At 35.9% G+C, this 27882-nt stretch overlaps 3 protein-coding genes across 3 annotated transcripts; 2 read left to right on the top strand and 1 right to left on the bottom strand.

The window, feature by feature from the left end:
• Nucleotides 1-137: 137 nt before the first annotated feature.
• LOC107426362 (phospholipase A1 PLIP2, chloroplastic) lies at nt 138-3870 on the top strand. The gene is made up of 5 exons (XM_016036515.4): nt 138-1113; nt 1720-2223; nt 2412-2471; nt 2578-2994; nt 3094-3870. The coding sequence occupies exons 1-5, from the start codon at nt 421-423 to the stop codon at nt 3673-3675; spliced, it is 2256 nt and encodes a 751-aa protein (XP_015892001.3). The 5' UTR covers nt 138-420; the 3' UTR covers nt 3676-3870.
• A 1652-nt stretch (nt 3871-5522) lies between these two features.
• LOC107426341 (uncharacterized) lies at nt 5523-7532 on the bottom strand. Its single transcript, XM_016036487.4, has 3 exons — nt 7202-7532; nt 6820-7039; nt 5523-6024 (listed from the first exon to the last, which is right to left on the bottom strand). The coding sequence occupies exons 1-3, from the start codon at nt 7405-7407 to the stop codon at nt 5809-5811; spliced, it is 642 nt and encodes a 213-aa protein (XP_015891973.1). The 5' UTR covers nt 7408-7532; the 3' UTR covers nt 5523-5808.
• A 138-nt stretch (nt 7533-7670) lies between these two features.
• LOC107426340 (BRCT domain-containing protein At4g02110) lies at nt 7671-13930 on the top strand. The gene is made up of 10 exons (XM_016036486.4): nt 7671-8267; nt 8416-8505; nt 8736-8840; nt 9397-9498; nt 9614-9698; nt 9848-9917; nt 10071-10115; nt 10197-12569; nt 12767-12983; nt 13176-13930. Exons 1-10 carry the CDS (start codon nt 8184-8186, stop codon nt 13737-13739), a joined length of 3735 nt encoding a protein of 1244 aa, XP_015891972.3. The 5' UTR covers nt 7671-8183; the 3' UTR covers nt 13740-13930.
• Nucleotides 13931-27882: the final 13952 nt, after the last annotated feature.

The following is a 27882-nucleotide window of genomic DNA, read 5'->3' as shown; positions in this document are numbered from 1 at the left end:
TTTGAAAGATTTCCATCTATTTTTGGAATCGGAGATTTTGACGAGAAAGAAAGGAATAGTAAATATTAGATTAATTGGAGGGTTTAAAATACGAAGGGTGTGAATGTTGCGAGATCTGTTTGGTTGCGAAAGCATTCCTGACCCTTTCTTGGTCTGTCTTTATAAGAAGGCTTTTGCCGACGCGATTTGCTGCCTGTCTCTCTCCCTATAAAATCGTAGTTGAAGAAGAAAGACGGATTGAGACTCCTAAATAATTCAAAGATTGTGTGCTCGTTTACGGCTCTTCCTGCTGTTTAGTCGAGGCTTAACATACGTTCTCGCAGTTTGAAGAAAAAACAGAGGCATAAAACCCCAAAAAGAAACAACAACAATAATAATAATAATAATAGAGAGGGAAAAACAGAGGAGCCAGAAGAGCAAATGGATAGTCTCTGTTTGAAAACAGGGATTAATGGGATAACGCCTTCTATTCCTGTAGGTGGAGGGCTTGATCTCCGTACAAATCCATCTCAGGTGAGCGCCGTGGGGAGGTCCACGGTGGACAAGTCAACAACAACAACGTCGCAGAAGCAGACGACGGCGTTTTCGAGATTCTCGTTTAAATACTCTCTGAAATCTTTGTGGACAAGAGGAGGAGGAGGAGGAGGAGGAGGAGGACGTAGTAGGAATAATGGGTTGGCCCTCGACGATGCCGTTTTGCTGGAGAATGTTGAAGGGAGGGTCGGCGAGGAGGGTAAGAAGAGTGGAGCAATGGAGATGGAGGGGAAGAGTGAGAACTGGGTGTTGAAGATCTTGCACGTGAGGTCCCTCTGGAGGGAGGAACAGGGCAAAAGTTGTGGTCTTGAAACAGAGCAAGGCCAGGAGGTCAAGGATGGAGATGATCAGAGAAGAGGATCTGGTGGTGACGATCATCATCACGATGACGACGACGAAGAGTGTGATGGTTGTAGGGTTAAAGAAGATCATGATGATGATGATGACGAAAAAGAGAAGGCTAAATTTGATAAAGATTCGTTTTCGAAATTGCTTCGTAGAGTTTCCTTAGCAGAAGCGAGGTTGTATTCTCAAATGTCGTATTTGGGGAACTTGGCTTATTGCATACCCAAAATTCAGGTACGCAATCTTGCATTTGTGTTTGTTACAATGTGGAACTGTGTTTGCTTCTTTCGCTTCATTTAATGATCGATTTTTTCGAAAAGAAGAAAGGAATATCATTAAACAATTTCTTTCTATTTTGGAACGGAGCAATTTGGATCATTTGGGTTTGGATTCCTTTGAAAATTCTCAGTTTTCTTTGTTTATTTATTAATTATTATTATTATTATTAGTTTTAGTGCGAGCAACTGAGCTGAATAGGTAAAATCACGTTGATCTAAGATTTAATATTTGGAAAATTTGTTATTTTTCCTATGCATCCTGGGAGATCAATCGGGAAATTGATAATTTTTCTGGTCTGAATTTTTAAAATTGATATTAGGTATCTCAAGAATATTGATTGTTTCATGGAGCTTCTCAACTGGGATTATAGCTGTACGATTCTATATGTGAAATAAAATAGCACATTCAAGATAAGCTCATCTTTCTGTTCTGCGTCATCTTTGGCAGAACAGAATGGTTTGCTATGACAATAATCATATCTGTGCACTTACCATAGAAGGATTTGAGTTCTTCCTAAAGTATTCTGGGGTAACTTTTTTATTTTTATTTTGGTTGATTCAGGCAGGAAATCTACTTAGATCTTATGGTCTGCGCTTTGTTACTTCGTCGATAGATAAAAGGGAATTGGCTGCAAAAGCCGAGAAAAATCAAGAGTCAGCTGAAATTCAAGAAGAAGAAAAGAATGCAATGGATGATGAGGAAGGAAAGGAGGAGGAGGAGAGCAATGGATACAGAATCAGTGCTGCTGCTGCTTATCAGATTGCTGCTTCTGCAGCTTCGTATTTGCACTCTCATACAAGGGCTATACTTCCATTTAAATCTTCAAAGAATGAGGCAGCTGGAAGTTTGAGTGAAAAAAAAGATGGAAGCAATGATGATGTTGAAAGGATGAACTCAGAAATGGCTTCTTTCATTGCAACAACTGACTCTGTTACCGCTGTGGTTGCTGCGAAGGAGGAAGTAAAGCAGGCTGTTGCAGATGACTTGAATTCGACTCATTCATCACCTTGTGAGTGGTTCATTTGCGATGATGATCAAAGTGGTACACGATTTTTTGTCATTCAGGTAAGGAAAACCAAAATTGACCCAACAGTTTCATAATTTGTCTAAAAAATATACTCGCCAAGGTTGAGCATGCCAGTACATTTTGTATTGGCTGTTTTTTTTGATAGCCATATTTTTTCTCATTTATTGATATTAGACACTTGTAGCTCAAGTTCTTTAATAATCCGGTTTTAACTTTGGATGTGCAGGGATCTGAGTCACTTGCATCCTGGCAAGCAAATCTACTTTTTGAGCCCATTAAATTTGAGGTAAATTATGTAAATTTTTTGTAAGTTTTGCGACAGTTTTTCTGAGCATCCTTCTGTATAGTTACTTGTGATTTTCCAAATGCATTGATGCATCTTCCTTTTCCAGGAACTGGATGTGGTTGTGCATAGAGGTATATATGAGGCTGCGAAAGGGATCTATGAGCAGATGCTTCCCGAAGTCCATGCTCACCTAAAATCCCGTGGAGATCATGCAACCTTTCGTTTCACCGGGCATTCTCTTGGTGGAAGCTTGGCATTACTTGTAAATCTCATGTTGCTGATAAGGGGTGAGGTGCCAGTCTCTTCATTGCTTCCTGTTATAACGTTTGGTGCACCTTCCATCATGTGTGGAGGTGATCATCTGCTTCGCAAGCTTGGATTACCACGAAGTCATGTTCAGGCAATTACAATGCACAGAGACATAGTACCACGAGCCTTCTCTTGCAATTATCCTAATCATGTTGCGGAGTTTCTCAAGGCTGTCAATAGGAACTTTCGGAGCCATCCTTGTCTCAATAACCAGGTAAAACATCCACCCTCTGAAGTATTCTAAGGTGTTGAAATTTACCTTTATCTGATGTATGAATTATTTAATCTTTTTTGGGTTTTATCTCTGTAACAGAAGCTATTATATGCTCCAATGGGTGAGCTTCTGATTCTACAGCCAGATGAAAAGTTCTCGCCAAACCATCAGCTTCTTCCTTCAGGCATTGGTCTGTATCTTTTAAAGTGTCCAATATCAGATGCCATTGATGCAGAGAAGATGCTCCGGGATGCGAAGATGGTGTTCTTAAATTCACCGCACCCGCTGGAGATCCTACGTGATCGCTCGGCATATGGTTCTGAAGGATCCATTCAAAGAGATCACGACATGAACTCTTACCTAATATCTGTACGAGGAGTTATACGTCAAGAGCTAAACCGCATTAGGAAGGCCAAAAGGGAGCATCGCTGTAAGGTTTGGTGGTCCTTGGTGTCACCACATGGTGTCAATGCCGGTATCATTTTGGGAAGGCCTCTAGGAACGGTCAACCAGGGCGGCCGAGAACAGGTCAATCTTTCTGGTGTCTTACAGAGTGGTAGAGAGTCGTTGAAAAGGTTCAGTAGACTTGTAGCATCACGGCACATGCATCTGTTTGTGGTGCTTTTGTTCCCTGCACGATTGTTGCTGTTGGGAGCATACAGCGTCATGGGTTTCCGCTGATCGGCCATATACCTTGTTTTCCATTCATTTCATTCTTTTTGTGGGATAGTTTGTATAGATGGAAACGATATGAGGCTTGTGCCTTGGTCCCGCATTTTGAGGGGCCCCATATTCTTTTTGTTTTTTTTTCAAATGGAAAATTGTATTTTATAATTTTTTTAATATATAAAAAATTTACATTATATAAACTTTTTATTAGAGATGTAAGATTTTTATTAGAATTAAATTACGTGATTTTCTTTTTCATTTCTTTTGGGCCCCCTTTCTAGCCAAGATTTTTTTTTTTTTTTTTTTTGGGTTTTTAAGAGTAACGAGTCAGGATCAGAAATTGATTTAACTGAAATGTGGAACCATAAGAAAGGCCAATCTTGAAAGTTAGATCTTTCGTAGGCGTTTTAAACACTGTTTTTGAGCTTCAATGGTGTTGTGTGGACAATATTTTCTGACGTTGACAAAAATCCTTCAATCACTCCTCCAATCAAGCCATGAAATATATCAAATATTTGCAAGAAAATAAAAACTTTGAATCATTTTCTTTTCGAATCGACAAAATTAAGCCGTAGATGAAGAAAACCTGCTACTCTCTGCGATCAATAGACAAAGATAATGAGGGGGAAGAAAAAAAAAAAATAAAATAAAAAAAATAAAAGAAAAGGCGAAATTTTGATTTAGATGGGCAAATGATGGAAGATGGGGATGCATGTTAAGGCATGTGGTGCACATGTTCAACAACATATGATGTCGACATTCCAGAGAGCAGTGAGGCCTCTCAAGTTGCTGAATAGCCAGACAAAATAGGTGTCTCCGGTCCAAAATGGCTGAGTTTAATACCTATCCCTCCGACGTGGCAAATTCAGTCTTTCACTTCTCTGTATCCTGTTTTGGATTTGGATGTCTTTTAGTTTCGTATACGATGCACACGCACTTGGTACTTGGTTGCAGCATTTTGGTCGTCCAATTCTCTTACTTCGATTTTCATGTTCTGGCTCCGTTGTTTTGTTTTTTGGGATGATTTTTCAGAGTACGCTGCGCTTGCTGTTCTCAGTTAACTCGAAGGAGACGGTAAAGGTGGACCATTTAGAAAGAGGCCAAAATGATGAATGGACAAAACAGTACATGTTGTTGAATACTCGAATGTGCGAAAACAGAGAAAACAAAAACGTAGAGGTGTGGGTTTTGTGTGACCTATAATTCCTTCAGCGGCCTCCTCCTTGAGGCCCAAAGTTTTGTGGGTGTTCAAGCATTTCATCCTAGAATTTTGGCTGGGTATCAGGCCTCTGTGTCAATTCCATCAAGATATCACCAATATTTGCTCTTCCTTCAACAACATTGGATTTGGCCGCAGAAAATATCAACTTTAAAGAGAAACCATAGATTAACATCACCAGGTAAGGCCCAATTAGAGCACTTTCGGTGTATAAAAGAACTCGCCAGAATGCGCAGAAACAGGCCTTTAAGGCAATATTGTTAGGTTGTGTGGATTATCATTAACATAAGAAGAAAAATCAGCATTAAAGCGAACAGAATAGTAAAATAGTCAGAGAAAATATCTCTCACCGAAAGGGTTTGCAATCAACCAAAAAGCGATGAAGGTAATAAACCAGGCCTCCACTTTCTAGAAAATAAAGTCCTACCAACTATAGAGGAAGCCAAATTGTTTTCTTGAGCATGTACAACAATTATTATTGACAAAATACTGATGCTATTACTTTCAACCACGAGCAGCAGCCACCAGTGTAGGCAGGAGAACTTCAACTCTATCCAGTATACAAAGTACCAAATCTTAAAACAAATTCTAGATAATGCCATCTTATTTTTTTTGTCCATATTCTCGTTTCAATGCCACATAATAAAAGAAGAAGATTTTATTATCCTTGTTCAATATTCATACATCCATCTTTTGCCAAGTCTACAGAAGAGGAATTGCATCAATTCTTGTCCCTTCTATTTTTTTATTTTTATAATTTATAGATCACAATGAAACAACTATAATAATATTGTTTAATGGTACACAACTTGGCCAAGAAACGACCAAAAAAAGTATCCCTCCAAGGGATAATTCATACAAGTCTTTGCTCAATGTATTTGTCCATGGGAAATAACGATAAAACCCTTTTTTTTTTTTTTTTTAAATTACAGATCGAGTTTACCTGCCAAGTACCATGAGTGCATAGTAAGGCTCCCAAAGGACATAATATTAGCAAGAGATGACAATCCATGAATCATCCCAAACTTCTTGTTCATGGCTGCAAGCTTTGGATTCCGTTTTGCAGCCTCCACATTCTTTGACCACCCAACTTCGGTACCAATGTTCTCTTCCCTCTCCACCTTATGCCTTTGTTTCATCATCTATACCACAGAACACAGAAATATGACATAAGCAGACTAGTAAAATAAGGAAGATATAAAAATTTGAAACATTTCCCATGTGAAAAGAAACAAACACTGCCATTCTACCAATTTTCGTTGAGAAGAGTTGAAACCAAAGCTAAACTACAATGGCAATTAAACTTTTCAAAAGTGAACAGAAACAAATAATGCCATTCTGCCAAATTTCTCTGAGAAGAGCCAATACCAAAGCTAAAACTATAAATGGGCAATTAAACTTTTCCATTATGAACAGAAACAAACACTGCCATTCTGCCAAATTTATTTGAGAAGAGCCAAAACCAAAGCTAAAACTATAAATGGGCAATTAAACTTTTCCATTATGAAAAGAAACAAACACTGCCATTCTGCCAAATTTATTTGAGAAGAGCTAAAACCAAAGCTAAAACTATAATGGGCAATTAAACTTTTCCAATGTGAACAGAAATAAACACTGCCATTCTGCCAAATTTCATTGAGAACAGTTATAACCAAAGCTAAACTATAAATGAGCAATTAAACTTTTACTTGGCTATAGTTGAGACTGTCATACATTTTGACAAATTTGAAATCCATTTACATTACTCAATTATCCACTCAATTGAATCTAATACCAACAAGTGGCTATGTTCTAAGAAGCCTTTTATCCACGAAAAGCAAGAGCAACAATAAACAATGAATTGGGTAACTCTTAATATTCATGCGTAACCATAAGCATAAAACAACCAATACGTATGGATTTATATATAAAAGAGAACAAGCTAAACATAAATTTACCTCGATTGTCATTGGGGTAAAGACAAACAAATTGGTGAGGTTGAAAGCGAATGCAGAGAGCAAAAAGCCAAGCTGGTATATCTCAGCAGTGGTCGAAGACTTCCACGGATGAAGATACCCAAACGATGCCACTGATATTGCGCAGCAAGTACCCACCAGTGCGAAATATGCAGGAAACATTTTGCTTTGCAGATTGCCAAATTGATGCCTTGGGAGGTTCCTAAAGTTTTCCAATACAAAGAACATTCCAATTGTCAATTAAACGAACCAAATCGAAAATAGTTGACTTCAGCCCAAAATCTGCACCATTTTCTACTCTTTTAACTTTCTCAGCGACCAAAAACCACATAAAAATAGAAAATTGAAGGGAAAGAAGACATACTTAAACATGACTATGCCTCCGATGAAGGTGACCCAGAGAGCCGTGCCCCAGGAAGCAGAGAAGCTGAGGAGATGAGCGAGTTTGAGGTAGGTGGAGAGTTTGGGTGAACGGAGACCGTCCGATTTTGATCCAAAGGTTTCCGGAGAGAATATAACTCCGATGGCTAAGAAAGCCACGGCTGCCAAGAAACGAGTTAGCCAGGCCATCGCAAAATCTCTCTTTTGGTTCCGATTAAGATCTTCCAAACTCAAAACCTTTGTAGAGACAACGAACCTTTGTAGAGACAACGACTGGGTTTCATTGATAAATTAATACCAATTAGCTACACCTACCCCTCCGTACTTCACTGTGCCATTCTTCGCTTTGAACTTTGGTTCTGTCGATTTACTAAAATGCCATTGTTCGTTTTACTGATTTAGGTCCTCACGGTCTCGTTATCTTAACGTGGCACGTCACATGCGCACCATGTCATCATAAGACTGATTTAGTTTCAACTTTACCCTTCAACGCATTTTGTTTGTTCTTATTCCATTTCTGCCTGCGCCTTAATATGACCGGGAATCGTTAAAATATGTAGTCATCGTAACGGAACCCGCTACTCAAGGTAGCGTGTCTAAGGCCCAAAAAACTGATACTGGCCCACTTTAATTACTTTGGGCCGAACATTTTGTGCCTTCTAAAGTCTTTGTTCGTGCACACGTGTCCAACATCGGTGTCTCTGAAGTGCTACGTGGAGGGACCTTGATCGACCATAATTTAGCCCTCCCGCCAGGGACCCAAAATCAAAAAAGAGGAACCAAAAAAAAAAAAAAAAAATTTATTTCCCTCTTTCTCAAAAACTGTAGTTTATGAATAATTTTCACTTCCAGTCCAGTCTTCCGCGACAAGTTTTAGCAGAAAACAGTGAATCTCAGTGTGTTTTTAGATTGGCCTCTGAATAAACCTCCATTTCCTTCAAGTTTAGTATTCACAGTTGGATTCGATGATGGAAACCAGTCCTCCACTCAGAACGTTTCAAGGCGTCCGTTTCGTCCTCTTTGGATTCGACCCCATTAATGAAGAGAAGGTCTTTCTCTGTCTTTTCCTGCTTTAGTTTTCATTTTTATACAGGATCCTATCATGTTGGGTTTGTATTCTGCTATATAGTTAACGATGATTTTAATTATTTTAATTGTTTATTTGTTAATATTTTTGGTAAAATTCAAAATTTGTAGGTTCGATATAAGCTAGTAGATTGCGATGGAGTCGATGCCGGTCAGTATAGCCAAAATTGCACTCACCTTATCGTCGACAAGATTGTTTATGTATGCCCATTTCTTTTTTTTAAATTTTAATTTCCGTTTTTTATTTTTTTATTTTGAACTTTGCTTCTTAAATTGTAATTTATACCTTATCCTTTCTGAATGTTGATTCTTAAAGAAAGACAAAAATGAAGCGCTTTTTTTTTTTTTTTTTTAATGTACAATTTTTATGTAGATTTCTTGAAATACAGGCGGTTTTAGCGTTTTGCTTTACCATATATATGGTTTTGTAGGACGATCCTATATGCGTTGCTGCTCGAAAAGACGGTAAAACGGTTGTGACGGGTTTATGGGTTGATCATAGTTATGATATTGGAATGCCCGTCGATGCCACTTCGGTCAGTTTTCCAGTGATGCTTTGTGCTTTATTTGTTTTCTGTTTCCTGTTTTCTGGTTTCGTCTTTTGCTTTTATATTGATTAAGGATCATAGATATAAGTTCTTTCCGTTACTTTTAGCTCTTGCTGTTCGAAATTTCTTTTGGTTTCAATGTTTTGAGCAAAAGATGAATTCTGCCTCTCCCTAAGGGGATAGCACTGATGAAAAATTCAATTCTTTCTATACATCAGCTCTTGAATTCAAGGCATATAGGATCCTAACAAAAAAATTTCTAGCCAATAAAGTAGAAAATTCCTACATTATGGGTTTCTATGACTAGTTATAACTAGAATCTCTCTTCTCCGTCAGTCACTTTTGAACCAAGAGGTTGTTGAAAATCATGATAAATGGACATGCAAATTTCTAACTGTATAAAATTGTTAATATAACTCCAACATCAACGGCACACATTTCTATAGTATATTTGTTTCACAGAGTTTACGTTTCTGGATTGCTAGTTTGTCTCCAGCAATCACTGTTTACATGTTATTAGGTGTTTGTGTTTGTTCTTGAACAGGTATTGTACAGACCACTTAAAGATTTGAATGGTATTCCGGGAGCGAAAAATTTAATTATCTGCTTGACTGGATACCAACGACAAGACAGAGATGACATTATGGTATGCATTTACCTTATATTCTTTTCCTTTTTCTTTCTTCTGTGATATTGTTTCTTACAGGGTTATAGGGAGTTGTTAGCACATGTCTTCTAATTTACTCTCTTTCCCTTTCCAGACTATGGTTGCCTTGATGGGTGCACAGTTTTCTAAACCATTGGTTGCAAACAAAGTCACTCATCTCATATGCTACAAATTTGATGGTAATTCCTTTTGTAGCCCGAATGATGGAAATTGCAATGAATTCTTTATAGTTATAACTTGTATATGTGTCAATTTTGTTTTTCTACTCCTCTATGGATGGCATGCTTATTGTCACTGTTTAATACTTTTGTGGAATTTATATCTGTAGGAGAAAAGTATGAGCTTGCCAAAAAATTAACAAAAATAAAGCTTGTCAATCATCGATGGTTGGAAGATTGGTATGTTCATCTTCATTCTTTAATGTTAAAAAGTAGCATAGTCTACATTGATGATATTGCAACTGCTTAGAGACTTTGAATGAAAATATTCTGTCAAGTTCAATTGATTGAATTTTTTCTTTTCTTTTGTCAAATCTCATTATTTTTATGCAGCTTGAGGGTTTGGGAGATTCTTCCAGAGGCTAATTATAACAAGAGGTAAGGAGATGAGTTCCCAGTTGACCACAAATCTAATTCTTTTGTTATTTTTTTGCTGAGCTTTTTGCTCTTCCTCAACAGTGGCTATGAGTTGGAGATGATGGAAGCTGAGGCAAAGGATTCTGAAGATGAGGCAGAAGATACCTCTATGAAGCAATCTGGGTTGGAATATATGCAGAAGAGCCCTTGTATTGTGAGAACTAGTGTGCTAGAAGCTGATAAATTGCCCAAATTGGAAGGGTTGGCATCAAATGTTAAGCCAGTTCCAACCGTGCCCAATGTTCCTTTGAATGATGACAATGCTAAGGACAAGCTCTCAGTTCCGGTGTTGGAGAATATATTTGACCAAGCCTCAAACATTAATAATGTCAACATTCCTAAGACTCTTAGCTGTCAGGATGCTGGTGGAGTAGAGGTTGCTATGTCTGGTGAGCTACCTGATCTGCATTACAGAACTCCAGATGGTAAGAATGTGAGGAATGATTTGACATGTAATTTTGGAAAGGCTGAGAGGTCGCCCCCTCATTCTGATGGAAAGTTCAGTGCTAAAAGTTACTCAAGGAACATGCCAAGGAGATTGGAAGAAATGTTGACTAATGGAAGTGGCTTTTCAAAAGTACCTTTAGTTGGAAACAAAGTTAGTGATGAACTTTGCTCTTCTTCCTTCACTATGGAAGAAGCAAAAGACAGAACTGGCTTTAATTGTGTTGAAGCTCCTCAAAAAGAGATTAGCACAGATCATGGAGAAGAGTCGTGTGGTATTTTGCCTCAAAAGAGAATGATGGATGCTTCTTATTCTAGCTCTAAAACACATAAAATAAGTTATGAAGCAAAATCATGGCTTACAAGTCCATCAGCAAGTGACAGAACTCTAGGAGTACAACAAACTTCTTTTGCTGATAATTTACGTGGGACAATTAATAGTCATTTCCAACTCAGCAATAGTAGACGTTCTCCTGATGCTGCTGCTAATCTAATTATTGCAGAGAGCTCAAGCGCTGGTGGTGAAATTAAGAAGGCATCTAGTTTTGCCAAGTTGTCATCATGTGATCTGCCACTCTCCAAAAGCATGTCCTCAAAGTCTGAGAAAGATAGTAAGACACCTTCTTCTTGCCAGGGATTTAAAATGACGAGCTTTTCGAATGTGCCTGATGTTATTATGGGGAAAGCTACAAATATGGTTGGTGAGATGGGGGGGCCACATAATCCTCAGCAAGTTGTTGAGGGTTTAGTTCCAGGTAACAAAGATGCAGAGACAGAGAATTCCAGTGGCCCTTCTGATTTCAATCTGATAGGAAATAGAAACATAGTTACAAAACCACAAAGAAAGAAGTCCATTGCCAAGAGGACTTTGGGTTCCAGACCTAAGTTAGTTTCTTCTAGAAACCAAAAATGTTCTATTTACTCAAATAAGAGTATACCACAAAATGATGCTGCAATTTGTTCAACGGTAGACAAGAATGAGAAATCCCCTTGTGCGAAGAAGCTTAATGTATCTTCTCCAACTGAAAACGGTGAAGCACTAAAAGATTTTGTGAAAAAAGATCCTATTGCTTCTGGAGGTAACATTTATGAAACAGAATTTATGGATGATGATGAAACTGAGGCTCCTGAGGAAAGAGTTGAAGTGTTGGAGAAAATATTTGGTGAAGAAACGGCTATTGCGAATCAGTTAACCAATAATACTGACACACCGATGGAAGAGAAATTTGAAGGGTTGCAGTATATGTCAAGTGATCGGAAAGCTAATACTCATGATGATACAATGGCTTTAAAAGAAGACAGGAAAGCCGCCAAACCAGATGATGGAGTTGGTGGCAAGATTTCCACCCCGGTTGACTCAAACTCTATAGGATATAATGCTAAAAAGAAAAAGAATACAGAAAAAGGTTCTGCTGTAGGTAAAACCAAGATGAAGAAAGTTCCTAATGTCGTGGAGTTGAAATATATGGAATGCACTGCTGGGGAAGAGACTCGAAATGAGAAAAATGAGGCCACAGAGATGGAAACGGAAAATAGAGTAAGTTCTCCTGCTGGCAAGCCTAAGAGCCCTACTGCACCCAAAAATAAGTCAGACAACTCTATTGAAATGGAGAAGGAGAACAAACCTATTGTTAATGAAAAGCAAAGAGGATCTGAAACTAAAAAGCATGTAGAACAATTAGGTGGTAAATCTGATATGCTACCAACGAAGACTAATCAAAATTCCGCAAAGCTCCTTCCTGATTCTTCAAGACATGTGGGTGATGTCCAAATGAGAATTAAATCCGAACCTTCATGGTTTATTTTGAGCGGGCATAAATTCCAAAGGAAGGAGTTTCAGCAAGTTATTAGGCGTTTGAAAGGAAAATGCTGCCGAGATTCTCATCAGTGGTCTTACCAGGCGACACACTTCATAGCTCCAGATCCAATCCGCAGGACAGAAAAGTTTTTTGCTGCCGCAGCATCTGGAAGGTAGTAATGTTCAACACTCCATGGGCTGGGCTGGTGAATTCAGCCGCATTCTTGTCCTAGATAGTTCAATTTGAGTAAATGTAATTTTAAAATAATAATAATAATGAAAAAAATAGGTATGATTTTTAAGGATATTTTCAATATTTTACATGCAATTGAGAGTTATTGTTAATGGCTTAATGGTATCCTGAATGCAGGTGGATACTTAAGACTGATTATTTAGCAGCTAGTAGTCAAGAAGGAAGATTCTTGGCGGAGAAGCCTTATGAATGGTATAAAAATGGGCTTAGTGAAGATGGTGCAATCAATATGGAGGCCCCTAGGAAGTGGCGGCTCCTAAGGGAGAGAACAGGTCATGGTGCTTTTTATGGCATGCGCATTATCATATACGGTGAATGCATAGCGCCACCTTTGGTAAGTTTGACATTCCAGATTCATATATCTAGTCTATTCTTTCGAAATCTGCGACATTTTATTTCCCATTTTCTTTTGGAACGAAACCCGACGGTAAAACTGGGGTCTCAAGCTAGTTGGTTTGCCTTGTTGAGTTGAGAGCCCTATTTTTACTTAATTACATACTGCTTATCTCACCGTGTTATAAAACAGGATACTCTGAAACGTGTAGTGAAGGCTGGAGATGGTACCATTTTAGCAACTTCTCCACCCTACACTCGCTTCCTCGACTCTGGTGTTGACTTCGCCATTGTCAGTCCAGGCATGCCACGTGTTGATATGTGGGTTCAAGAGTTCTTAAAACATGAGATACCCTGTGTGGTAGCTGATTACTTGGTGGAGTATGTCTGCAAGTCTGGCTACTCCCTAGAGAGACACGTGCTATACAATACTCACGCTTGGGCAGAGAAGTCATTTGCCAAGATTCAGAGCAGGGCAGAAGAGGTTGTTGGGGACTTGATACAACGGGATAAGTGTGATAGTAACGAGGATTTACCCTGTAAGGTTTGTGGGTCCGGTGATAGAGGAGACGTGATGCTGATATGTGGTAATGAAGATGGTTCATTGGGCTGTGGGACAGCTACTCATATTGATTGCTGCGATCCTCCATTTCAAGAGGTTCCCGAGGATGACTGGTTTTGTTCCCAGTGTAAAGAAAGTAAAAAAAGTAGAACCTCGACGAAAAGAAGGAAAAAGGGTACCTCTGCTCATCGATGAGAAAGCCAATTGTTCAGCCTCCTTCCTCAAAAAAAAAAAATAAATAAATAAATAAATAAACACTGTATTCTCAAGAATCCTGCATTTAGTTTGTCTCGAAGTCATCCCAGATAACTGAAATTTGTACCACTTTGGCGTTGTTTTTTGCACTTGTATACAAATTTGTGTATAACACCATGATGTTTCTATTCTTTTACTTGGAGACATCATAGCAAAGCTGTCCTCGGTGCTTTTCGCTGATTCTAATTCTAAATTCTTACTTGAGCAAGATATTTTAACGAGCTTAACCAGCAAAAAAAAGAAAATAATAAATAATAATTAAGTCTTTGGGTAATTAGTTAATAAGTTGCTCAGAGTTTTAGCTTGGGTAATTGCCCGGGATCATTCTATCAAGGGTTTTTTCGAAAACTAGCCACCGAAAAAATGCAAACTTGAAAAATAGCAAAAAATTTTTTTTTTATAAAATCTAACCAACTGTGGATTGAAATATCCTTAGATAAACCGAAAATTACAAAATAGCTTTTCTCTTACCTTTTTTCTTTTTCTTCCTTTGTCAAAACACCCGTGCTCCCTAAAAAAAAAAAAAAATTCTTACATCTCATCTTCTCTTACTCATTTTTCTTGTATTTTTTGGAATCTTACAACCCAATAGAGTCCAAATAATCAGAGTTGAGAAGACTTCAATATGACAGCAGCTTTCTTGCACTAGCCTATGGATTGAAGGTCTCTCACAAAATTTTGATTTGTCCAAAAATTCATTGGGACTGGATATTTTGTACACTAAACTTAGGTAAAAAGTTTTTTTTTTTTTTTTTTTTTGTTATTAGATGAAATATTGGTGCTAATGATGTAAAATAGTGTGAAAATGGGAGGAAAATGATGTAAAAATAAAAAAATCGTAAAAACCAGTAAAATGGAGGAAAATTGGCGAAAAATATGAATTTCTGCCATTTTCCACCAATTTGTCAGTTTTCTTCTAATTTTTCTCCAGTTTTTCACTAATTTTCCGCCGGTAGGAAAATGTTATATTTGGCAGAAATAAAAACAGAAGCAATTTTTTGGGACAAATAATATGTTTATTAAGTAATATTCATATTTTTATATATTTATTAATTTATTTTAATGTTATTAATTTAATTTTGTAGTAAAATGGAAAACGATGATATTGTAATTGCCATTTTATACAATTGAACATTAGTACAAAGTGATGGTGGCCATTGGGGATATCAAAATGGTAAAACTATAATGGTTTCCGTAGGCAAAAGATGCACAAAATTAAAGTTAGAGAACGAGATTTTCAATTTTATTGAGATAGACCAAAATGAATATTTGCTAAATCTAAAATGGATATATGGACGATGTGCATAAAAGTTGGATTCTCTAGAAATATGCAAGGATAGGGTTGTGAAATGCTTTCTTCAATAAGTGAGGAATAGAGGGATGACAATGATGCGACCTCCATTGTATGTTAAGGTAATCTTGAAAGTTGAACATGTATCTAGAAATATTCATCAAATAGCCTTTGCTTCAGATAATGGGAGTAATCAGCATTCTTTTGCTCGTCTTTCAATTGTTGTTCTTCTACCATAAGTTCCTGATCCTGAACCTATTGAGGCTACATTTCATGACATTGTAGTTCATGAAACTCAGGTTAGAGATCACGATGAAGTTAATGTCTGTAGATCTTGGACATCATTTAATATCCATGAAGGAGTTGATGTTAGAAGTGACTCTGCAGAACGGTTTCCTAACCAAAGGGAGTATGAGAAGTTGAATAATATTAATCAATATGAGAATTACAATGCAAGGGATTATGTTAGCATTCAGTCGGATGATGTTGATCATAATGATGTAGATTTCGAACATGAGTTGCCCGACAATAATAATGATATGCATCCTGAAATGAACAATGAACGAGTTGATGATATTAAGGTTCATCGTGCTACAAGTGACCACTTATCATCGAGCAACAAAAGTGGTTCTATCGCCATATGTTCATCAAAGTTCACTAATTGTGAGAGCATTGTAGTTGGACAGATATTTCGCAGCAAATGTGACTTACAGAATAAAATGTCCAAATGAGTTTGATAAGAAAAACAAATATATATCATTTTTTTCTTTTCTTTTAATTGGTTACTAATTTTAAAAAGCAATACATTTTTTGTTAAATCCATCTTTATTTTATATAATATTTGTCTCCACTCTCAATTTTTTTACCCCAATATTAATTTAAATAATCTATTAAAAACAAATATTTGTCTCCGTCACGACGACGGCAAGATAGGTTTTTCGGCAATTCGGCCACTACCCGGCCAAATTGATACTCCTTTCCATTAATTTTGGACCTCCTGAACTTAATTTTGAGATCCATTCAGCTTGATTCCCTGTCATTTGAGAGATATGAGGAGTTGAACTTTGGCCAAAAACTTCCCGTCCATTCTGCCCGTCACCACAGGTCGAGTTGAGTCCAAAAAAAATTGGTAACATATTCCTCATCTCCTTAGCTTTCTATAGATACCTCATTTGTGAATTATGGTGTAGTATTCTAAAAGGTGCCATTTTTACATAAAATATTATTATTTTATTGCGGTAGTTTGAAAAATGTATATGCTTGTTATTTTAATAATTATTTATATTGAAAATGTCATATTCATGTTGATTGGAATAAGCATGGCTTTAAAATAATCTTGAATATTATATTTTCTACTCGATAGTGGAAGATTTATTAGCAATTTTTTTTTTTAGAATTTAATCCCAAATGAAAAGAAATTTTCTGGAGTTGATTTTAAATCTTTAGTTTATATTTTATTTTATGAAATATCCAAATGATTTTGATAAGAAAAACAAATATATGTCATTTTTTCTTTTCTTTAAAATGGTTATTGATTTTAAACATCAATACATTTTTTGTTAAATCCATCTTTATCTTATATAATATTTGTCTCCACTTTCGATTTTTTTATCCCACAATTAACTTAAATAATCTATTAGAAATTGATTTACCAAGTGGAATAAATATTATTCAACAATTTCCGCTTGGAGAAATTTTTTTCCAACAGGAGGAAAATGATTTCTGCTTGGAGAAAAAATTTTCCGCCTGGCGAAAAATTATCCAGAAGCTTCAATTGGTCTCCATATGAGATTTGCGACTGGAGGAAAATTTTTCTGCCTAGAGAAAATTTTTTCCAACAAGTGGAAAATTTTATAGAACTGCAATTGAGTTCGTAATATGTTTGTGCATAATGAAATTCTAATAAATAAAATGACACATTTTCTATAAGGTTAATTAGTTATCCTTACATCAATAACACATCGTTATCTTCGTTAAATAAACATTATAATCCACCTTTATTTTTACAATTAAAAGTCTAACATAATAAAGAATATGCATCTATAAACATGACAAAAGTAAAGAAAAATGCATCACCATGTAGCTCATATGCTTAGCTCTTTGTTGTAAGCCTCATGAGCATGCTTCCTCTTGAAGAACTCTATGTTATTTTGTGTGAAACTCAATGGTAATCTAGCATATAAAAACTCCATGGACTTGAACACAAAAATATCACAGTCACCACTGCAACAAAACAATTACACAATTACAACCATATTCAATAGTTAAAATTATCAATAATGCTGAAAATCCATATAATACAGCACAAATAAAGGTTCAATGATAAATTCTTGACATTATATTTTCACCAACAATAAATCAACTTGCATAATATTTTCTATTTTGTTCGAACAAAAAACTTACATTAATGGAGGACAAACCGCCACCAATGCTTCTCTATCTATCTGTGTGTGTGTGTTTGTGAGAGCTTCAAAAGTTTGGAGTTGTAATTTTCTCAATATTCACCTGTAACTCTACGATCTCAAATTTTATGCTTCGTTTTTCTACTCATTCCCTCACTTGCTCCTCAAATGCTAAAGGAAAAAAAAAGTATGAGTATGTTCAAAAAATAAAAATTAAATATTACAAGACTGAAAGTGAAATACTACCAAATTAATTAACGGATATCTAAATATGAAAATTATGATGAAAGTTTCCACCATGCATTGTCATAATATATATGTTGTTTTATTATTAATAGTTTACCGAAATAAGATGATTCTTATAATGCAACCACGGCTGACCAAGAACAAAATAGTATCATGGAAATTATTATGTACTAAACTAAGGATAGAGATAACATATAAACATCAAAATCAAAATAATTCAACTTAGTCATTCCTTAGTTGTTTTCTGTTAAACACAATGATTTTTAGTGGGGAAAAAAAAAACAAGAAATTTGACAGAAAAGTATGCATAAACAAGAAAAAGAATTCAAGGACATTAGTTAAACGTTACACTACAAAAAACAGCTACTATGCATACTGATTAGTGTCTAAGCCACAGACCAATATTTTCTCTGTTGTATGTTTCCCCTATCCCAAACACAATAAAATTTTCTATTAAAAGATAATCTTAATTAAGTTCATAAAGTATAGGTCTTCAGTGTGCTGTTTGGTAAGAGGCTTTGGTTTTAAAAAAATTAACCATGTAGTGGAAAGCATATTATGATTTAGGACATTTGTTTGTGAGTATTTTAAAGCTTATATACATATATATATATATATATATATGAAAGAGAGAAGAAAAATGAAAAATGTGAAAGAAGAATTTTTTAAAATATTCAACTGAAAAACATAATTTAGTAACAGTATTCACAAACTATTAACACATTTTCATACTAATATTTATATTTTCCTAGCTAGTTTCTACAGGCCCTGCATTTTCTATTATTATTTAGTTTTTATTTTGTGCTCAAACATCATTGCTTTTCTTTATGCCAGTTGGAATTCTACAACATGATCAAAGTTATAAATATATATATATATATATATATGTTATATTAATAATCCCTTTGTTATCAACGTATAATACATTGTAAATATTCCTTGTTATATATTAATATTTTATTCATACATATTAATGATGTCAACAAACTCTATCCCAAACAGCTGGAGTAGATTCTTACAGTGTAAATCCTAATAAATGTTTTTCATGGCAAAGAATAGAAATTTTGAAAGTAACATAAAACCCAACAATGATATGCTAGAATATGATAGAAAAAATAAAATAAAATAAATAGAGGCAAGACGGCTAGAATAAATTAAATTAATTCACCACATCCACCATTTGCCTAGTTTCATAACCACAATAACCTACCATAAGACCTCTGCCCTTTGAAATTAAATTAATTCACCACATCCACCATTTGCCTAGTTTCATAACCACAATAACCTACCATAAGACCTCTGCCCTTTGAATTGAATTTAACTTTACTTTAATTGAGAAAGGAAATTTTAGTGCCAAGCAAATCCACACGCAAAGCTGTTCCTAATTCGTATTTATTGATTTTTTTCCCCCCAAAGAGGACTAACAACAATGACTTTTTTCATATTTTGAAAAAAAAAAAAAAAAGAGTGTGACTTTTTTAACCATGCAGCAATCAAACTTAGCATATTATATGTGTAAGATGTGCATAGGAGAGGCCACAGAATATTGCTTACTTAGCTAATGATAAGATGGAGCCTGGAGGTTCAAATAGGTAAATGTCTCCTTGTATATTCTTTCTTTTGATTTCTATTCAAATGAACCAGAGCATATGAGAAATTTGAAAATTTTGCACCAACAGAAATAAACCACAAGAACTACTAACAACTAAATAACTACAAAAATATACAAATAATAAAAATAATAAATTAAGGACAAAATCATTGCATAAAATTCTCAAATTTTCTCACTTTTTATATATTTCAAGGGGCAATATAAAAGGCTCTGTTTCGTTTCTTGGGTCAAGAAGTAGGAATATTGACTTAGGAATATTAAACCATAACACCAATCCCGAGTGCCATTTCTCTCTATTTCTTTTTTTTTAATGCAGCGATAATGACACTCACTTACTAGCATAGCATTAAAAAAATTATTTGCAATATTTTAATTATGCTGCTTTGGACTTGACAATCTGCCTCCTTGTTATATTAATAAATATAAATTAAGGATTGCAAGTTGACTGTCAGGACCCGTTCAAGATTCCTTCCCGGAATCCTAGACAAGCCCTGATCCCAGGGAAATACCACCGAACCTTCCAACGGAAAATCCAGCAGCACCTCTCCTAAGGGTAGGACTAACCAAAAATTTCCTGCACTGAAAATACACTTCTATATTCATCCCCTTATTCCTCCCACAATACTACAAATTGATTCCACAAATTTACAGCACTCCAAAAGGAACAGTAAATCAGTGCATAATTAACAACTAAATGTCCAATACAAATAAATGTGGAATTAATACAATGATAGATAATAAGTATTACAAGATGGAGAGGAAAAAGGGAAGAAATACTTCTTGGACTTTCGGCAACGAACTGAGACGTTGGGCTCGCCCCGGATGATCAACGTCTCCCAACCTGGACCTAGGAGAACGGAATTTAAAAATATGAGATGCTAATCATCTCAGTGAGTGACCCTATCTACCGAACACTTTTGATATTAATAATATAATAATTAAAGGGATTTAAGTAATCAATACCGAACAATTAAATAAATAAATAAATAAACAATTGAAGTAATAATTTCTCTCAAAACCCTCACTATTCACTCCATTGGAAATGTTCCCCTTTTAAAACATTTTCACAAAACCCGATATTCGTATTTTTCGAAAACCAAGGGATCAAATAATTTAATAAACAACAAATAAATAAATACCCCAAATATAAATAAAATGTAATAAATTATAATAAATAATTTTTGAACTCTTTGGGGTTTGAAATTTCTATCTGAAAAATTTATCCTTGACGCACCACACCATATACCAGTGATGCCCTTCGATACCCAGCGTCCCGAGCACCGATTGGCGGGGAGATTAAAGAGAGAAACTTGCAAACGGCACTTCGACATCCCGACAGTACCGCTGCTGAAACCGTCATCCCAGCCAAGGAGGGGGGCGGCTGATGAGCAATATATAAGACTTGTCTGCCCTCGGTCCAATGGCAACTCACGGGAGATATAATACTTGTGCGCTAAACCACATATACATACAGCAGAACACCAATACTGTATGAGTGCGTCTAAAATAATTATTAAATTAATTATAACCGTACCGTTTTTCCAAAATTACCGTGGGAAATATACCAAATTTCAGTTCCACCATCCCACATATTTTCCTTTAACAAATCCGGTACAAAAACATCGATAACGATAAAATAATAATTTTTCTCGTAACACGAGGTTCAACAAATAATATACCACGGGCATAATTATAAAATTAAACCACCAATTTAAACAAATAATTTTCTTAAAATATTCAAACCAATTATGCCCAAAAATAATATAAAATCTAGACACAATTAATTACTGAAAATACTTGCTCATGTGTAATAAATACAATTAAATCACAATAATAAAAATCGGGGATTTCTTAATAACCCAAAAATTCCATTTAGCACCAATGGGTAAGTATATATAAAATAATATTTTTTTCCCGATTATATTTAAAATACACCACATGAGCATAAATTCCAGATATCAAATTAACACGACATAAATATAATTAATTACCCCAAAAATATTTTTAAAGGTGGGTCACTCACCTGGAGCACGCAATTAATCCAAGATCCACCACGGGATCAATTCCATGACTCACCCGTGCTCCTACAACACAATTCAAACACAGTCAAATAAATTAATATTTTATTCGGATAAATAATACCCGGTACCCAGGGGGTCAAACACAAACGTTATCCAAAATTGTCGAATAATATACCGAATTGAAGCTTGTGGAACGAGGATTGCATTACCGGTCTCCATCGACCCCAATTCCGCCGACGGTGGCCGAAATTTGGCCGGAAAGCTTCGGCAGAAATTAAGCTTGAGGGATCTCTCAAACGGTGGGGATTTTGGGCAATCTAACCTCGAAAATGGACTCAAAGGGGTCGAAAATGGTGGAATAGAGGTATGGGTCGAGCTGAGTTGGTCGGAAACGGCGAGAATGGCCGGAAAAACTTAACCCGCCACCGCCGACTTCATCGGCCCGATCTGGGCGCGTTCGGCGGCGACTGACCGGGAAAATTGGAGGTTGGGGTCGCGGGGGACTAGGCTTCACCGGTGGCCGGTGCGTGTGACCGTTCGGCCACTAAAATCCGGCCAAACGGTCGGTCAAAGAGAGAGGGGGAGAGAGTCAAAAGAGAGAGAGAGAGAGAGAGAGAGAGAATTCCTTGCTGGTTTTTTGACGGGCTCGGGGAAGAAGGAGAAGGGAAGGAAAGGCAAAGAAAAGGAGAAAGGTGTTTTCCCACGTGGGGAAAAGAAAAAAGAAAAGAAAAAGAAATAAAAGAAATAAATTAAAAATTAATTAAATAATATTAAAAATAATAATATTACATAAAATAACAATAAAATAATATGATATTAAACATGGTTGACATGTGGCATCTCACCATGGTGACACATGGTCACATTTATTAAGTCACACGTGGCACATCGTTACGCATTTAAAAATAATATTAAAATAATACAGTATTTGAAAAACTCTACAAGTCCATAACTTTCAAACCACATGTCCCAATCGGACGTGCCACTAGTCTACGGACTCGTATCGACGAGCACTTCACAACCATGCATGAGTCAAAGCTCAACTTTGCATGAATAAAAAGTCAACTCCGACACCCCTTGGACAGTTTGGACCTCAACTTGTTTTGCTCATAACTTTCAAACCGTAGCTCCGTTTTCGACGTGCTACTAGTCTATGAACTCATGCCAATGTGTACTTCATAAGGGTGCCTTAGTCAACCTAGAAGTCCAACCGGAACAAAAAGTCAACTTTTGACCCCTTTGGTCAACGGTCAAAGTTGGAAAATTTCTGTTGTACTTCGGGACGGGGTGTTACACTGACCATCATCATCCCCAATAACATGAATAAAATAAAGGTGAATTATTTACAAATGGCATTTACGAGACGAACAAATAGGGATTGCCGTCAGTTTTTTTTTTTTTTTTTTCTTTTGATAATGGGTTGTGGCTAGCTCTTTCAAGTTTTCATATTGGTTTTCCAAACTAGGATAAAGAATTTAAGATGATGATAATTCTTACTTCTTCCTATGTGTATAATATCTTAGTTTATATATATTCCATTGCTTGTCATATTAATTTGTCTAATTTGCTGCTGATAGTTACAAGGAATTTATTGATTCCTTCTGGGGACATATATGGCAAGCTAGCTCAAGTATATTTCATAAATCTAATCAAACTAGTACTACTGCTACATATTTCTGAGCTCTGCCTAGTTGACGGCCAGTCAAAAGTGCATGTTCTAAATACATTTCTTTTAACAAGATTAGCAAAAGTCACACATGAACAGAGAGGAAAAACAAAACAACAAGGAAAGCCTATTGAAATAACATAATTTCATCAAATAGAATCGAAACCCTATTGAAAAGGAAAGCAGAGAGAGAGAGATGTATGTTTACCTTAAAGCCCAATGGTGGAAAGAACATTGATGGTGGCAAGAGATGTTTGGGTGTCCCAAGAGGTATCAAAGCCAGTAAAGGGTGTAAAATAGGGTGGATAAAAAGCCTTGTATGCCGTATGTACGACTTTGGGTCTTCTAACAGTAGCAGATCAGCGGGACAGAGGCAAATTCGAAAGTGATCTATCAAAAACACCGATGAACAGGACAATTTTTCTGATGAATGAGATGGTGTTTTTTGGAAGGAAAATGGAAGGGAAAGCCCTAGGTTTCTTTCAAAAAGGAAAGGGAAAGGGAAAGGGAAAGAAGAGACAAAAAAACAGGAAAAAAAAAAAAAAAAAAAAACAACCTACGTTTTGATAGTGAAAAAACATAAAAAAGATTAAAAAAATTTAAAAATAAAAAAATTATATATTTTGGTCTGAATGGGTTAAAAGTTAGCTAGTTTTTTTTAAAAAAAAAAAAATTTGCTATTTTTCAAAATGAATTTGTACGGTGGCTGGTTTTCAAAAAAACCCTTCTATCAAAGGTGGTTTGGGCTCTGCTTTTGCGCCGGGCCTGTGATTCATGTGGGCCTTCTCTTCCACTGCAGAGGTCGTTTTGCGTACCCAAGAGGACCATATCTGAATTTCTGGTTCCTCACCGGTGCTTGGCCTGACTCATTCGTGTGGGCCTCATCAATTCCATGAAGTCCGTTTTGAACAAGGGCTCGGGTGATTGCTAATGTGTTTCTCGGAATCATTCATTTCATTTTTCCTGGGGCCATGATTCATGTGGGCCTTTTCTTTTACTCCAAAGGTCGTTTTGCTTACCAAGCCTTATTATCTAAATCCTGGGCTCCTTTATGGTGCTCTGCCTGTTTCATTCATGTGGGTCTCATCATTTCCATGAAGTCCATTTCCATCAAGACTATCTGGGCTTCTTTCGGGCTTGGAACGTGTGGATCAATTATTTCTGAGAATCCATGGGCTCCTGTTGCGTTTTGTGGGATTATTGTCCCTTAGACAATACAGGCTCCGGCTAAGCATTAAATGGGTAAAATTATTTGTTCGTCAATTTAGCTAAGTAATTAGTTATACATAGAATTAATACAGTAAATAAAAGCATAAAATAACATAATAGCAATTCCGTCCACGTACTGGATATAAACTTAAATATAGCCACATGAAAAAGCTTCAAGAAATAGGTAGTAGAATAGTATCTTCTCGTTGCTTTGTCAGTACAATTTTGTAGCACTATAGCGAATTGCTATTAGAATGTAGAAATAAGTGAAAAAGCAGATATGTAATTTCCTGGGGAAGAAAAGGGTCATCACCTACAAGGGGAAAGGGTTTTGTGGTTTGCATGGAATCAATAGGTTACGTGTAGTAGCACCAGTCTAATGGCCCAGCACCTTACTTTTTTGTAGTGAAAAGGATAGGCCATTACTGTTTTGTAAGGGATAGGCCAATACTTTCTTGTTCTCGCTTGGATGATAATCATTTTCTTACTTTTCCAATTATTTGGCTTCTTCTCCTTCAAGTCAACATCTCAGCTGGATAAATTGACAAATTCACTACAATACAAAAGGAGGGTCAGAAACAAACATATGTATATATATTTGTGTTTTAAATCCTCTGCTCCACATTTTAAGCCTATTTTTTTTTTCTCTATTTTTTATTTGGGTTTGGGCAACCGTACGGTTACTTTCTATGAAGCACGAAATTTCAACCTTATGCTGTTTTACTGCCAAAAGTCTGCCAAAGTTTGAGCCATCGCTGGTACCGAAATGTACCCTATTACCTATTTTAATATCACACGGATTCTTTCTCTATGGTTTTGATTCTTTGATGTATATCGTATTTTATAAGCTTTGCAAAGACTTCCCAGATCAGAATTTGACTAAGTTCAATGTTTGGCAATTCAATTTCCAACTTTCTAAAATTTGATTGAGCTCGTAGTTCCCTATAAGCGGGAAATGAGTAGCTAAAAAAATTATTTCTCCCAACTCAAAAAACACATATTCTTTGTACTCTTGTGTGGTGTTTTTACACAGGGAATGAGTTTAAGTAGATAGTGTGAACAGAATTTGTCAGATTATTTTGTGAATCATTAAGCACCTAATGTTAACAATAATAAGCTAAGAGAGGATATCTAGAAAGAGAGGGAGGCACATGATAGCATCACATGCTGTCACTGACATCATCATATCTGGCCACGACTTATCCTCCTTCCAATGCTCCCAACATTCAAACATCACGTGTTTATATTCCCCATTTCCTCCTCCTCCTCCAGAGGGACCAAATCCCATTTTCAACACCCCCACATTTGGCTCAAAATTACCTTCTTTTTTTCTTTTTTTTTTTATCTTCAAATTCCTCATTCCAACTTAATACAAAATGTCCACAACTTAAGGGCATTGCAGTCTTCACATTATGCCGGAATAATTCCTAATTCTAAAGTCCAAAAGCTCAAATCAGAGATGATCTGTGTAATCAAAGTTTAAAAAGAAAAAGAGTATGTAAAAGAAAATGAAATTAAAGAAAAAAAAAAGGTCGTATAGCGAGATGCTCCAAAACTCTCCGGGTAGTGTGGGAATAGAATAAAAAAAAGAAGAAATTTTTTTTTTTTTCTATATTCGTTTTTTTTTTCTTTTTCTTTCTCTCTATCTCCTCCAAATAATGGTGTCCTCGTGAGAAACAATGCCAGCCCACCTTTTCTTTCGCCATAAGTAAATAAAAAATGCCTCAAATTGTGAACCTATTACCTATATGCATTAACCTATTGCAATCTACGTTACAAAAAATAATAACGTGACAGAGTCGTGCTTGAAAATTACTTAAACAAAAAAAAAAAAAAAAAAACACTCTCATAAACAAACAGGACTTGCAGTGGCTCGCATTCATGCTGTATGGCAGGAGTTCAGGATCACACTATTTTCAAAATAAGATTTAAGAAATAAGAAAATGGAGATGTGCCTAGCATGTTTTCCAATTGACCACCAATAGCTTTGGCTAGCTCTGCCAAATCTACATATGTAAATATTTTATTTATTAATTTATTATTTTTTTTTTTGTATTTAGGAAGGAAAAATAGTGATAATGAATGGCTGTGCATATGTATTGTCACGCGCAGCTAATTATATAAGAGATCCAGCTATTGCCACGTAGTTAGATGGAAACGATTCAAAGGACTCCGACAGCGAATAATAAATATTTTCCAACAAGGGTTTTTTTTTTTTTTTTTTTCCTCCCTTCTCAATGTGGGGTTCTGTTTGAGCCTGGCAGCATGGAAGTGGGCTGTAATAATTACAACATGGTGTGTTTTGCACTACAATTTGGTACTAGTTTTCTTATAGAAACAAAAAAGTCCAAAAGCTTTCTACCAAGGAAAATGAGATTATTTAAAACTAGAGATGCCAATTTCAAAGAGCCTCGTGCTAGATTATTGATTAAGGATTGTGTTTTTAATTGGTTCAGCTTTCCAAAATCCCCATATGATTATAAGCTCACTAAATTTGGAATTTTACTTATAAAGGGTCTGATTAAGTTCGACCGAAGATAACATAATTGTTTGAGTCGCTTGGAAGGACAAAAGCCCCAAAAGCCGATTCATTTAGATCCCCAAAAAAAACAAAAAAAAAGAAAGAAAAAAAAAAAAGGGGGGACTCAGATCACTTGTAAGGAAAGGAAAGGAAATATTTAAGATGCAAAGGCTATTGGGAATTTTCGTATAAATGTTTCTCTTTGTACCCTTTTATAAAAGCCAAAAAAACAATTAGTAAACCATATGCAAATGATGTGAAAACCCCACTTACAGGCTAATTATTTTAATGCTTAAAACATATGTAAAAGGGATTCCAAAAACCCTTATGCTTCTCTTTTCTTTTGCTTATTTTCATGTTTTCAAAAATAGCTTGTTTAGAAAAAAGATATGCTACTTTCTCATTAATGTAGCATTAAATGCTTGGTAGCTTCCCATGAACTACTATATAGTAGCTGAATAAATACAAGGTTCAAAAGGCAAAGCAAACAGACTCTGTTTTGGCAACAATTTGTATGTTCCTTCTGGCAATAGTCACAGAACTGGAATATAATAATAAACCTATACAATAGAAGCACTTTTTCTGGAGCAGAAAACGAAGGTCCTATTCTTCAAAAACAAGCCAAGTCCTAAAATCATTAACGCCGTTAGGCTTGGAAGGTTGAAGCTCTTATTGATTCTCACCAACCCTCTTAAAAGTCCTTATAACTTCATACATTGGATCTTCCCCACTACTGTATTTCTTTCTTATTTCAATGATAAGACGTGTTTGGGAGTGAAGCAAAACAGCGCTTTGGAGAATGGAAAATTTCTCACTTTATGATGCTTTAGGTGTTGTTTTTGCAAACTGCAAATTGCAAATGCAAGAAGAAAACAAACACAGTGTTAAAAGTACGGAAACGGTAAATGATAGCAAAGTGAATGTGGGATTGACATTTCATTTCCAATAACACCATTGTTTTCTTGTATTGAGTGTCGATAAAACCTACTCTATTGTTTTCAGCTTTCAATGCCAAGAAAAAATTTCAGAAAAAAAAAAAAAAAAAAAAAAAAAAAAAAAAAAAACCGATCAACTTTTTCATCAGTGGGTGGGTGACTTGACGATGTCTTTTCACA

The sequence above is a fragment of the Ziziphus jujuba genome, chromosome 9, assembly GCF_031755915.1.
Source record: "Ziziphus jujuba cultivar Dongzao chromosome 9, ASM3175591v1".
Lineage (NCBI taxonomy): Eukaryota > Viridiplantae > Streptophyta > Magnoliopsida > Rosales > Rhamnaceae > Ziziphus > Ziziphus jujuba.
This window is presented reverse-complemented; position numbering and strand designations above follow the sequence as displayed.

What these genes read in the sequence shown, in the direction of transcription:
- LOC107426341 (XM_016036487.4), bottom strand. Translation starts at nt 7,407, where the DNA reads ATGGCCTGGCTAACTCGTTTCTTGGCAGCCGTGGCTTTCTTAGCCATC. An exon ending in GGAGGCATAGTCATGTTTAA is followed by an intron (nt 7,040 to 7,201) that starts GTATGTCTTCTT and finishes GGAAAACTTTAG; the next exon opens with GAACCTCCCAAGGCATCAAT. An exon ending in TTACCCCAATGACAATCGAG is followed by an intron (nt 6,025 to 6,819) that starts GTAAATTTATGT and finishes TCTGTGGTATAG; the next exon opens with ATGATGAAACAAAGGCATAA.
- LOC107426362 (XM_016036515.4), top strand. Translation starts at nt 421, where the DNA reads ATGGATAGTCTCTGTTTGAAAACAGGGATTAATGGGATAACGCCTTCT. An exon ending in ATTGCATACCCAAAATTCAG is followed by an intron (nt 1,114 to 1,719) that starts GTACGCAATCTT and finishes TGGTTGATTCAG; the next exon opens with GCAGGAAATCTACTTAGATC. An exon ending in TTGAGCCCATTAAATTTGAG is followed by an intron (nt 2,472 to 2,577) that starts GTAAATTATGTA and finishes TTCCTTTTCCAG; the next exon opens with GAACTGGATGTGGTTGTGCA.
- LOC107426340 (XM_016036486.4), top strand. Translation starts at nt 8,184, where the DNA reads ATGATGGAAACCAGTCCTCCACTCAGAACGTTTCAAGGCGTCCGTTTC. An exon ending in CATATGCTACAAATTTGATG is followed by an intron (nt 9,699 to 9,847) that starts GTAATTCCTTTT and finishes TTATATCTGTAG; the next exon opens with GAGAAAAGTATGAGCTTGCC. An exon ending in CATCGATGGTTGGAAGATTG is followed by an intron (nt 9,918 to 10,070) that starts GTATGTTCATCT and finishes ATTTTTATGCAG; the next exon opens with CTTGAGGGTTTGGGAGATTC.